Raw genomic sequence first — 13,757 nt, 5'->3', positions numbered from 1 at the left:
ATATATTGATGTTTAAAAGATGCTTTTCTTTTTAGAAATAAAATTCTCCTTCTTATGGTTGTTTCTGGATGTTGCATTTTTTCCATTATAGGCTATAGACCTAAGAAAAAGGTGTCTTAAATATCTGGATTCTATGGGACAAAAAGGCCACAGGATCTGTGAGATTCTCCTGTAAGTAAAGGCTGAAAGCTTCACTGTTGCCTCAGTATGCCCTTCGTTATGTGGTCTTTCTTCTGTTTAATCCTTGGAAGCTCTGGTGTACTGTAGTCTAATGTATAGTGAGGGCTGGCTTCTCTATTGTTCAGGACTTGACTTGCATCTGTCTTTTTGTCTAAAAATAACCCCCAAATCAGATCTTTACTGAGAAATATTATATAATTGCATCCTTGAAAACAAATTTGTCATATGTAAAATATATCCTGTTTGAATCCTGTGATTTGAATTAGATTTCTCTGGGGTTCATACACTATTCTGAATGTTGTAAAGAGCCGTCAGCTGGGGAGAATTAGTTCTGTCAATTTCTTAAGCCCACTCAATTCATTTCCCTGTGCTTTCCATGATAGTTGGGTTCATCTCTTAGAATCTGGAGGTAATTTTTAAGTTAAACATATGGTTTGTAGACAGCTATTTCAATAATAATTGCTAGAAACCTGCCTTTAAAGCATAGCCACCTATTAGCTGTGAATAAGATAAGAATAAGTTAAGAATTTCACAGGGAGGAGGCAAAGCAGTGAAATGAGTCTATTTTGAACCCCTTATGGTCACTGGAAGCAAATGCAGATTCCAGGTTTTAATTTTAATAAGGATACTTTAGTAAGGAACTTGTTAAATGAATGATACGAAGAAAAGTTGTTAACAGTAATCAGTTCTTTGTTATATTATTTAGTATAAAGATCCTTGTTATATGGGTGTTGAATAAAATACCCAAAAGAATAAAAAATGTAGGGAAGTTTTAAAAAATTTTAAAAATCATAAGATACACCAAATTGTCTATAAAGCAGTTATCTCCTAGTCTTTTCTGCTTAAGATGTATGTAAAATGTGTATACATACATACATGTGCACATACATGTACACATACCACATACTTAAAAATGTTTTCATTAGATTCATACAGCAAAATTTTATATGTTGCTTATAACAGGATACAAAAAAGACCTTTTATAACATTCATACTTTTGTTCCCCCTCTGTCTTTTTTGTAATATGTAAAGAGTTCAGCTGCTTTGGGCATCTGAGGCCCCCTCCCTTTCCTGATGCCTTTAGTCCAGCTTTTCTATTTTTTTCGTGAACACTTCCCCAGTCCAATTTTTTTTTTTAAATTTTCCCGTGACAAGAGAAAATAATGAATAGACTTTTTTGGTTTTTGGGTTAAGCTTTAGATTGCTACCTTCTCAGAACCAGTTTTCACCTCTTTGGGAGTGATATTGCTGCTCCCATGTAGAGCATACGCCCTATTAGCACTTACATCTTACATGCAGGTTAGCGTGAGAACAGAGATGCCTAGGTTAAATTTGATATCCCTTTGGCCATTTGGATAAAACTAAGTTGCTCTCAGTACTTAAGTGTATAATCACCTAGGAATGAGGAAATTCTCTTACATAACCACATGCTATTATCACACTTCAGAAAATTGACAATCACTAATGTGTAATATTAGTGACTGGAAAAGGTCAGTTTTCATTCCAATCCCAAAGAAAGGCAATGCCAAAGAATGCTCAAACTGCCGCACAATTGCACTCATCTCACATGCTAGCAAAGTAATGCTTAAAATTCTCCAAGCCAGGCTTCAACAATATGTGAACCGTGAACTTCCTGATGTTCAAGCTGGTTTTAGAAAAGGCAGAGGAACCAGAGATCAAATTGCCAACATCCGCTGGATCATGGAAAAAGCAAGAGAGTTCCAGAAAAACATCTATTTCTGCTTGATTAACTATGCCAAAGCCTTTGACTGTGTGGATCACAATAAACTGTGGAAAATTCTGAGAGAGATGGGAATATCAGACCACCTGACCTGCCTCTTGAGAAACCTGTATGCAGGTCAAGAAGCAACAGTTAGAACTGGACATGGAACAACAGACTGGTTCCAAATAGGAAAAGGAGTGCATCAAGGCTGTATATTGTCACCCTGCTTATTTAACTCACATGCAGAGTACATCATGAGAAACGCTGGACTGGAAGAAACACAAGCTGGAATCAAGATTGCTGGGAGAAATCTCAATAACCTCAGATATGCAGATGACACCACCCTTATGGCAGAAAGTGAGGAGGAACTGAAAAGCCTCTTGATGAAGGTAAAAGAGGAGAGTGAAAAAGTTGGCTTAAAGCTCATCATTCAGAAAACGAAGATCATGGCATCTGGTCCCATCACTTCATGGGAAATAGATGGGGAAACAGTGGAAACAGTGTCAGACTTTATTTTGGGGGGCTCCAAAATCACTGCAGATGGTAACTGCAGCTGTGAAATTAAAAGACATTTACTCCTTGGAAGAAAAGTTATGACCAACCTAGATTGCATATTCCAAAGCAGAGACATTACTTTGCTGACTAAGGTCCGTCTAGTCAAGGCTATGGTTTTTCCAGTGGTCATGTATGGATGTGAAAGTTGGACTGTGAAGAAGGCTGAGTGCCGAAGAATTGATGCTTTTGAACTGTGGTGTTGGAGAAGACTCTTGAGAGTCCCTTGGACTGCAAGGAGATCCAACCAGTCCATTCTAAAGGAGATTAGCCCTGGGATTTCCTTGGAAGAAATGATGCTAAAGCTGAAACTCCAGTACTTTAGCCAACTCATGAGAAGAGTTGACTCATTGGAAAAGACCCTGATGCTGGGAGGGATTGGGGGCAGGAGGAAAAGGGGACGACAGAGGATGAGATGGCTGGATGGCATCACTGACTCGTTGGACGTGAGTCTGAGTGAACTCCGGGAGTTGGTGATGGACAGGGAGGCCTAGCGTGCTGCAATTCATGGGGTCGCAAAGAGTCGAACACGACTGAGCGACTGAACTGAACTGAACTGAATGTGTAATATGAACTTCCCAGGTAGCGCAGTGGTAGAGAAGCTGCCTGCCAGTGCAAGAGATGCAGAACATGTGGATTTGATTCCTGGGTTGGGAAGATCCCCTGGAGAAGGAAATTGGCAACCCACTCCAGTATCCTTGCCTGGAAAAATCCCATGGACAGGGATTTTCCCTGTCCATGGGGCCACAGAGAATTGGGCATGACTGAGCACACGTGCACATACATGATGTGTAATAATAAGAGTCGTGTTCTGATACCATCAGATATCTTACAGCTCTTTTCCCCTAATCCAGGAAGTCAGTCAGGGTTCATGCACGTACTTAATGTCTCTTTAGTCTCTTTTAGTTTAGACTAGCCTGCCTTTTTTTGTTTCCTATGGCAGTGCCTTTTTTTTTCCTTTTAAAGCTTCCAGGCTAGTTGTCTTGTTTTAATGTATCTATTATTAGTGAGTAAAAGTAAGTTTTAAATGAAGTACTTTTTTCTTTCATTAGAATAAAATGTGTGCTTTAAAATGGAGTGGAGGAGCGAACTAGAAGACAAACAGCAAATCATTAATAAAAAATATTTCCAGAGTGGTTATTATGAGGTCTTTTACATTTTACATACTATGTTTTAACTTTTAAAATATAACCTTATATAATTTTTATAATCAGAAACAAAACAAAGTAAAACGTAAAAAGCCAAAAACAATCATATTTTAAAAATCTAACGGGTGGATTTGAGAATGGCACTCTGTTAAACATCACGGTGTCTTTGTAATTAGAATACTAACTGTCCACAGGGATTCATCAATATATGTCTTTGCTGTTTTTTCAGTCAGTATTTACAGGATGAAAGTAAGACCAAAAGAAATATTGACCTGAATCTTTTAGAGTGGACCCACTACAGCATGAAGCCACAGGTGAGTGATGATCTTTGTATTTCAAATACTTTGTTGCATTTCTTGTCAGTAACATAATTTTGACTTGGCTTTGTTCCTCCCCTTATTCATCCTTATGCATTCATTCTCCTGAGGTGTATGTCCTAAGAATGATCTACTTCTAAGTCTTTAGAAATTCACTTAACCAAGATGTTTGCTTTTAAGCCTTGATCTTGTTTCTTAATTATAAATGTTAAATATCTGTTAGGGTGACTCAAAAATTGAAGAAGATAAAAAGATTCAAGTCAGATACTTTTCTTGGTTGGCATTAATGGGATCTTCAAGTTCCTGTTCAAAACTTACCTGAGAAATTTGTATATATATATCTTAAGGGTTCAATGCTGTGAGTCCTCAACAATCAGGCATGCTATTTGTGAATGTGCATTGAATCTTGTCAGATTTGAATCTCATTCCAGGTTTAAAACTGCATACATCGTTCAGTCCTAATGGCTCCTTTTTAAAGTAAGCTACATGAGTTCAATTTTAGCCCTAATCTATGTGTGATGGCTCAGTTCTCTTTATCCAAAAGCAGTTTCATTTCTAAGTTGAATAACTAGAAGAGTAAGTACTGAAATCTCCTGAGGAGAGCACCGAAAAGAGTTTGTTAGGAATAATAATTGTGTTCTGGAATGGAAAATGTCATAAGACAAATTCTCTGTAGTGGAATCTGTAGTTCTCTGCATTCTGTGAGAGATGCTGGGCTCAGGAGAAAAGTTTGAGGTACCTGCTATGTGTTTGCATTTTCAGCCTTTTCCTTTTTACAATAATAATTTGTATTTCTTTAAATCCAAATTGAGTTGTCATCTAGTATGTTTTCCAGCAGTGGAATTAGACTCACTTATACTCTTATTCTCCTTATGCTTATACTCCTGTGCTCCTTATAACTGACAAAATATGTAAGGGGCTGGGCAGCATTAGGGCAACATGAATTTGGAAATGTGTGAGTTTGCTTCACCTGGCTTGGAATCCAGCACCTTTGGTTTATGATGCCCTTGAGTTGTGCTTGCAAGCTGTAAGCTCTTTTGTTTTTTTCAGGACAGAACTGTGCTCTTAAGACAAGATTTCCTGACTGGTTAAAGCCTTTCAAGAGGCTTTTTCTTCTCCTGCTTGCAGCTATCGGTGTCCAAAGCAGTTCAGTTTAGTTCGGTCGCTCAGTCATGTCCGACTCTTTGCAACCCCATGGACTGCAGCACGCCAGGGCTCCCTGTCCATCACCAACTGACAGAGTTTAGTCAAGCTCATTTCCATTGAGTCTGTGATGCCATCCAACCATCTCATCCTCTGTCGTCCCCTTCTCCTACCTTCAATCTTTCCCAGCATCAGGGTCTTTTCCAGTGAGTCAGCTCTTTGCATCAGGTGGCCTAAGTATTGGAGTTTCAGCTTCAACATCAGTCCTTCCAGTGAATATTCAGGACTCATTTCCTTTAGAATTGAATGGTTTGATCTCCTTGCAGTCCAAGGGACTCTCAAAAGTCTTCTCCAACACCACAGTTCCAAAAAATCAATTCTTTGGTGCTCACCTTTCTTTATAGTCCAACTCTCACATCCAACCATGACTGCTGGAAAAACCATAGCCTTACAGACCTTTGTTGACAAAGTAATGTCTCTGCTCTTTAATATGCTGTCTAGGTTGGTTATAACTTTCCGTTATATATATATAAAGTCTGCCACTCTTTCCACTGTTTCCCCAACTATTTGCCATGAAGTGATGGGACTGGATTCCATGATCTTAGTTTTCTGAATGATGAGCTTTAAGCCAACTTTTTCACTCTCCTCTTTTCACTTTCATCAAGAGGTTTTTTAGTTCCTCTTCACTTTTCTGCCATAAGGGTGGTGTCATCTGCATATCTGAGGTTATTGAGATTTCTCCCGGCAATCTTGATTCCAGCTTGTGCTTCCTCCAGCCCAGCGTTTCTCATGATGTACTCTGCATTTAAGTTAACTAAGCACGGTGATGATATACAACCTTGATGCACTCCTTTTCCTATTTGGAACCAGTCTGTTGTTCCATGTCCAGTTCTAACTGTTGCTTCTTGACTTGCATACAGGTTTCTTGAGAGGCAGGTCAGGTGGTCTGGTATTCTGGTATCTCTTGCGGAATTTTCCACAGTTTATTGTGATCTACACAGTCAACGGCTTTGGCATAGTCAGTAAAGCAGAAATAGATGTTTTTCTGGAAATTTCTTGCTTTTTTGATGATCCAGTGGATGTTGTTGGCAATTTTATCTCTGGTTCCTCTGTCTTTTCTAAATCCAGCTTGAACGTCTGGAAGTTCATGGTTCACGTACTGTTGCAGCCTGGCTTGGAGAACTTTGAGCATTACTGTACTAGTGTGTGAGATGAGTGTAATTGTGTGGTAGTTTGAGCATTCTTTGGCATTCCCTTTCTTAGGGATTGGAATGAAAACTACCTTTTCTAGTCCTGTGGTCACTGCTGAGTTTTCCAAATTTGCTGGCATATTGAGTGCAGTACTTTCACAACCATCATCTTTTAGGGTTTGAAATAACCCAACTGGAATTCCATCACCTCCACTAGCTTTGTTTGTCGTAATGCTTCCTAAGGCCCACTTGACTTCACATTCTAGGATGTCTGGCTCTAAGTGAGTGATGACACCTTGTGATTATTTGGGTTGTTAAGATCCTTTTTCATATAGTTCTTCTGTGTATTCCTGCCATCTCTTAATATCTTCTGATTCTGTTAGGTCCATACCATTTCTGTCCTTTATTGAGCCCATCTTTGCATGACATGTTACCTTGGTATCTCTAATTTTCTTGAAGAGATCTCTAGTCTTTCCCATTCTGTTGTTTTCCTCTATTTCTTTCTTTTTTTTCTTTCCTACTTTACAGTATTGTATTGGTCCTCTATTTGTTTGCACTGGTCACTGAGGAAGGCTTTCTTATCTCTCCCTGCTATTCTTTGGAACTCTGCATTCAAATGGGTATATTTTTCCTTTTCTCCTTTGCTTTTTGCTTCACAGCTATTTGTAAGACCTCCTCAGACAGCCATTTTGCTGTTTTGCATTTCTTTTCCATGGGGATGGTCTTGCTCCTTGTCTCCTGTACAATGTCACGAACCTCCATCCATAGTTCTTCAAGCACTCTATCAGATCTAGTCCCTGAAATCTATGTCTCACTTCCACTGTATAAATGTTAGGGATTTGACTTAGGTCATACCTGAATGGTCTAGTGGTTTTCCCTGCTTTCTTCAATTTAAGTCTGAATTTGGCAATAAGGAGTTCATGATCTGAGCCACAGTCAGCTCCCAGTCTTGTTTTTGCTGACTGTATAGAGCTTCTCCATCTTTGGATGCAAAGAATATAATCAGTCTGATTTTGGTGTTGACCATCTGGTGATGTCCATGTGTAGAGTCGTTGGAAGAAGGTGTTTGCTTTGACCAGTGTGTTCTCTTGGCAAAACTCTGTTAGCCTTTGCCCTGCCTCATTCCGTATTCCAAGGCCAAATTTGCCTGTTACTCCAGGTGTTTCTTGACTTCCTACTTTTGCATTCCAGTCCCCTAAAATAAAAAGGACATCTTTTTTGGATGTTAGTTCTAGAAGGTCTTGTAGGTCTTCATAGAACCATTCAACTTCAGCTTCTTCAGCATTACTGGTTGGGGCATAGACTTGGATAACTGTGATATTGAATGGTTTGTCTTGGAAACGAACAGAGATCATTCTGTCGTTTTTGAGATTGCATCCAAGTACTGCGTTTCGGTCTCTTGTTGACTATGATGGCTACTCCATTTCTTCTAAGGGATTTTTGCCCACAGTAGTAGATATAATGGTCATCTGAGTTAAATTCACCCATTCCAGTCCATTTTAGTTTGCTGATTCCTAAAATGTTGATGTTCCCACTTGCCATCTCCTGTTTGATCACTTCCAATTTGCCTTGATTTACGGACCTAACATTCCAGGTTCCTGTGCAATGTTGCTCTTTACAGCATCGGACCTTACTTCCATCACCAGTCACATCCACAACTGGGTGTTGTTTTTTCTTTGACTCTGTCTCTTCATTCTTTCTGGAGTTGTTTCTTCACTGATCTCCAGTAGCATATTGGGCACCTACCGGCCTGGGGAGTTCCTCTTTCAGTTTCCTGCCTTTCTGCCTTTTCATACTGTTCATGGGGTTCTCAAGGCAGGAATACTGAAGTGGTTTGCCATTCCCTTCTCCAATGGACCACATTTTGTCAGAACTCTCCATCATGACCCCTCCGTCTTGGGTGGCCCCACATAGTATGGCTCATAGTTTCAATGAGTTGGACAAGGCTGTGGTCCATGTGATCAGATTGGTTAGTTTTCTGTGACTGTGGTTTTCAGTCTGTAAACATTCTCCCTCTTATGGAGAAGGATAAGAGGCTTATGGAAGCTTCCTGATGGGATAGACTGACTGACTAGTAGTCTTAGTTTTCTGGCTAGGAAAGAGAAGTCAAACTCTGCAGTGCTGAAATAGGTTAGTTGTATTGTAAGCATATTTCTAATTGAGCCACCCTTAGCTCTTTTCAATATTTATAAATTCCCCTGAAACAGTTCTGACTAGAATTCCTGTTCTTGGTAATAAATCTTCTTTCACTTTGGTTTATATGAGAGGTGAGAGATGGAATTCTCACTTTGCTTTTCTCTTTCCTCCTAAAAAACATTTTCTATGTGGGTCACATACACCATATCGTGGGTTGAGTTTTTATACCACATAAAGACTGATTGTGTGTGTGTGTGTGTCTGTGTGTTTGTATAATACCAGATTGAACATTTACCTTTATAATATTGTTTATCCACAGTAATGTTTTGGAAAAGTCAAAAAGGAGTTTGTATTTGATGAAATTTCACCCCTTCCTCTCTTCTTTTTTTGTAATTTTAGGAGATTCCTCAACAGTTGAATGGGAGTGATTGTGGAATGTTTACTTGTAAATATGCAGATTATATCTCCAGGGATAAACCTATCACATTTACTCAGGTAAGTGAAGACCCCTCCTTATCCATTTACTTGTTACTGAGTTTACCTTGTTTGAAAGTGAAAGTGAAGTCGCTTAGTCCTGTCCCACTCTTTGTGACCCCATGGACTGAAGCCTATCAGGCTCCTCCCTCCATGGTATTCTCCAGGCAAGAGTACTGGAGTGGGTTGCCATTTCCTTCTCCAGGGGATCTTCCCGAACCAGGGATCGATCCCAGGTCTCTGGCATTCCAGGCAGACGCTTTAACCTCTGAGCATTAAACTCTTAATCATGGTAGCTGTGCTACTATTCTTGCTGTAAACCTTGGCCATAGTCCTGCTCTTGCTAACATCAGGTTTGTCACTGTATATTCTTTTATCCTAGTCGTTGGTGACCAGTGGGACAATTCTCATATCTCTGAACTCCAGTGTTGACTAGTTCTTGAGTATTACTGATACTTTTACCCAAAGAAGGAGGCATATTAGAATATTTAATAGCATGGAGAAATCAGGCCTCATGAGAACTTAAGCTGCATGTTTAAGACAGAGCTATGAATGCTTCTTTTCCCTTCTATTCTGATAATTTTTGGTTCTCTATAGCTCTGCATTTGAGTGGAAATTCAAGTATGTTGGGAACTGTTGAGAATTTATGTTAGTAATAGTGGATTCTCAGTCTTTTTCCAACAAAGGACAACCTCCTTTAAAAAATAGTTTGCTTTAACAGACCTTATTTTGATAGCTACCACATTGTACATATTGAATAATAGGACTAATATTAATCCCATTCCAGTTTTTTGAACAGAATGCACTAACTAAGGATCCCATGCTGAATTGATACAGTTGGTTAACTTCAGCAGTTTTATTAAGAATAAATGTGCAATATTTTTACTACATGTTTTGAGCTATTAAAATAATTTACAAATCCATGTGTTAAGACTTTTTAGGCCTCTCCACACTATTTTATAGGAAAATGGTATATCCAGATAATTATAATGAAACACCAGGAGTACCTCAAGGGTATAGACTTCTGATTTCATCAGAAGAGTCATAGGTGATTTTGGATTTGTCTTGCTTGTTTTTGCTTTGAAAGTTGGCCCATGTGATGATTATCAGTTAAAGCAGAATGTTAAGCCAAAGATTTCATTTTTTGATGTGTCTAAAGAGATCTTCCAACCCAGTGATTGAACCCGGGTCTCCCGCATTGTAGGTAGACACTTTTACCATCTGAGCTACCAGGAAGTCCTCTAAGTAACAAGGAGTTATTTATTATTTGACTTGAGATTTGAAGGCGAGAAGTTGCTATTTGAACAGAATTTGCAATGGAAAACACTTGGTATAGCAGAAACTTATAGGCTTGTTTTTTCTGTATTTAAATAGAGTTCATGTTTTTCTCATAAGAAAGCAAAAAACGTCCATTTTAGAATCGTTTGAAAATACAGATAAGTAAAAAAGTTACTTTTTGTGCTACCACTTAGCTGTTTCCCTTTTTGGTACACGTTTTTGTTACGAAGCTGTTATTGGACGCTTATATAATTCTGCATCCTGCTTTGATTTTCCTTAACATGTAAAAATGCTTATGATGCATACAGTAGTACATATTATAAACCTTTTTTTATGGCTCTATAAATGTACCAAGGGGTAGCACAGTCAAGGCTTACATAAAGAACACAGTCATCCTACTTTATTTACATCCTACACCTAATGGTTGTTGATGCCCTGGCACTTTCACATGTGATGGATATGTTGCTTGTGGATTGTCTGCAGCACCAGATGCCTCTGTTCCGGAAGAAGATGGTGTGGGAAATCCTTCATCAGCAGTTGCTGTGAGAATGCCCCGCCCCGTCTCTCCAGCTGCTGGTGGTTCTTTCATGGATGGACGTTTCCATATACCTCATGCATTGTGGGTTAAGAAGTCCCTGCATCACCTCTGTTCTCTCATAGGTACTGAGCTGTCAGAAGTGCATGAAGGCCTCTCTCTGCACCCTGGTCCTGACTTGGTGTGCAGCGGGCTGCTTGCAACCCTGTTTATAAGGCTGTGCCTGCTCAGAGCCCTGGACTATCAACCCACACAAGAACATATGCTAATTAATACTTTTTTTTAAAGATTTTTTTTTTTCCCTATGAACGTGGGAAGTGCAGATTTTATTTTATGATTTGTTTTTTCTTTGTGTTTGTTCACGTGTATTCATTCACTCACTCATTTGCAAACATGATGGGCAGTGGCTGTTTTCTGCTGCTCTTTTAAAGTTAACTCTAAATTACTTGTTTGAACTATTTATTTCTGAAAGCAATGCTGATCAAGCTGCCATTCCCTGCTAAAGATCCTGAGGGAAGTCAGTGGGGGGAAGAAGGAAGAGTTAATTAACCTCTGCAGCTAGAGCAGTAACTGCCGACTTGAAGCAGGAGGTCTTCATTCTTTTGAGGCTTGACAGTGCCAGGAGAGGCACCGTGGTGTAGGGCTCTGGTTGCCTTTCAGAGGAAGTCCACACTACAGCATTGGCATGGTGTCGTGGAAAAGTGGGACTATGGCCCAGGAACTCTGGCCAGCTAAGTGTCTGCAGAAGAGTGTTGGAGTCATCCTAAAGAGACTTCCCTTTCTGGAAATGAGGTGACTTGGCTACTCTTAAAACTGGATTTGAAGTCATTGTAAACCCTAAATCTTCATTTTGATCCTAAATCTTCATTTTGATCCCAAATCTGGTTGTGTATTAACCTCAGATATGTAAGGGCTGGCCTGAGCTGTTGATTTCAAAGGATACTATTCAATTTAAAGCTGTTTTTTCTCAATGTTTTTTTTTTCTTTATATGAAGTCAAAATTAAGTTTTATACTCATTAGCATTTACATCTCCCCATTCCACCCTACTGAAATCTGTGCAAGAAAATTTAGTACTTGGTTCTGAGGTTGCCAGTTCTACAGTAATCTATTTTGCATATGAAAGTTTGTATTTAACTGTTTTGTTCATTAAAAACCTTACAGTGGTTATGCATATTTAATTTCAGGAAATTTAGAGTTGGTCAGAACATATTTTGCAAAATCTAGTGCCTAGTGTTGCTTTTTTGATGTAATAAAAGGTTGTCTGGCAGAACCTGAAAAGTATACGCTGAAATGATTTCTAACCCTTCCCCTACTTCCCACACTTGACCTAGTTCACAAAAGGAAGAGGTCAAACCGGAAAAATTGGGTGCCAGTTGTTGCAGAGGCATATTCTTGTAGGTCGTTTTCCCTGAGACGTGTAAAAGTCTTGGTATAGGATGTGGGGCCGGTGGTACGGATTGAAACTGCTGTGCCTACCTGGTGGTCAAACTAGAGGACGTGTGCTTAGGGGATGATGAAAGAGGGAGCCAGTTGGGCTGTCTCTCTCAAGCTGTGGCTGTTCAGAGAACCCTTCTTGCAGCCTCCATTCCTTTCCTGAGGCTGCTGGAACTGTGTCAGTGAGAATTGGGATCAGGCAGCTGGCACAGCCAAAAAAGGCCAGAGTGGTACTGGGTGAGCAATACGCTGAACACTTGGTTCCCACTTGACACTAGTAGGTTTCACCTGGAAATTTAGAGCCTTGGTTAAGATTTGCTGCATGTGGGGTAAATCCTGTTAGGAATGGCACCGCAAATGAGTGATGCTGGGGGCTAATGTATTTGTATTACAAGTATTTGGAGTGGCTTCTTAGAGCAACATTCACTGATATTTCCATTAATGTGATTCTTCAGGATAGCTCTTAATCTCCCAGGACATAAATTGATGAGAACAGAGTCAAGTTGAAGAATGCCATTCTACTTAACCCTGAGTTTCTGAATTTAACAGGAGATACCACAAGCCATGCTCCTCTAGACACTGACATTTCTCTCAGTATGGAAACTTGTAGGTAATAGAATTCTATTCTTTTCTTTTTTGGCTACACCATGCAGCATGTGGTACCTTACTTAGTTCCCCAACCATGGATCAAATCTGTATCCCCTGCGTTGGAAGTGTAGAGTTTTAACTATTGGACTCCAGGGAAGTCCTGGGAATAATATCTAAACAGTTTGAGGAAAGCAGCCAGCTAATTATCAGTACCACATTATTAGCATTAAAGTCAGTGAGGTGTGTGTGTATTTATTTATTTATTTATTTATTCATTCATTCATGCATTCCAGCAGCTTGGGGGTCTGAAAGAAAGGTGGAGTGAAACATTGTTTTTGTTTTGGCATGCCATGTGGCTTGCAGGGTCTTAGTTTCCCACCCAGGGGTTGAATCCGTGCCCCTTGCAGTGGAAGCATGGAGTTGTAATCACTGGATCACCAGGGGAATTCCCACCATTGTTCTTTTTTTAGTAGGCAGTCTCTCCTAAAGAGTAATAAACAGGGGAAAAAAACAACCACTGGTGAATAAATGTCTTTCTTTGACCTTTGAGCTAGAAGGAGAGTGGGGACATGTGGAAGATGTTTGGAAAGCCCTATATTGTACCTCAATTACTTGAGGATATTAGAGCTTCTCACCTTTCTGTCCTCAGATCCTCAGCACAATGTGGGGAAAGCCATGTTGAATGGTGGATGTTTGCCTGCACTGTGAGGAGTTATTTGGTGCTCAGACCAAGGTGTGGGTGCAGGGAGAATGTATCCTTGGAGTTACATTGAACCTCAGATACAAATAAATAAATACGATGGAGAAATTTAGGTTTATAATAACCTTAGTACTATAGTTAAGCTACTGTTTAAACTGGCTTTTGTGAACTAGTTGGGAACTTAATCTCTTTAGGATAGTTTCTTTAAGAAAAGCTCTAGGTACCCAATATTCAAACAGATTTTTGGTACTTGTTTGTAAGTTGGGGATCTATGTGGCTGTATTGCTTTGATTTTTTAAAAATTTACCTGATATATACAAGAAGGGTTTGGGTGTTTGAAATACGTGCTGACTTCATC

General features: G+C 39.5%; 1 protein-coding gene across 1 annotated transcript in view; it reads left to right on the top strand.

Annotated features, from left to right (window-relative positions):
- Nucleotides 1-11,947, top strand: part of SENP2 (SUMO specific peptidase 2) — a 35,313-nt gene extending 23,366 nt beyond the window's left edge. Inside the window, exons 14-17 of the mRNA XM_052660998.1 lie at nucleotides 92-171; nucleotides 3,833-3,917; nucleotides 8,789-8,884; nucleotides 10,625-11,947. Of these exons, the coding sequence (XP_052516958.1) occupies nucleotides 92-171; nucleotides 3,833-3,917; nucleotides 8,789-8,884; nucleotides 10,625-10,687 (324 nt within the window). The 3' untranslated portion in view covers nucleotides 10,688-11,947. The remainder of the gene's footprint in view (nucleotides 1-91; nucleotides 172-3,832; nucleotides 3,918-8,788; nucleotides 8,885-10,624) is intronic.
- Nucleotides 11,948-13,757: the final 1,810 nt, after the last annotated feature.

Source organism: Budorcas taxicolor, chromosome 1, assembly GCF_023091745.1.
Source record: "Budorcas taxicolor isolate Tak-1 chromosome 1, Takin1.1, whole genome shotgun sequence".
Classification (NCBI taxonomy): Eukaryota; Metazoa; Chordata; class Mammalia; order Artiodactyla; family Bovidae; genus Budorcas; species Budorcas taxicolor.
The sequence above is the reverse complement of the archived record's forward strand: the minus strand, read 5'-3'. Positions and strand labels throughout refer to the sequence as shown.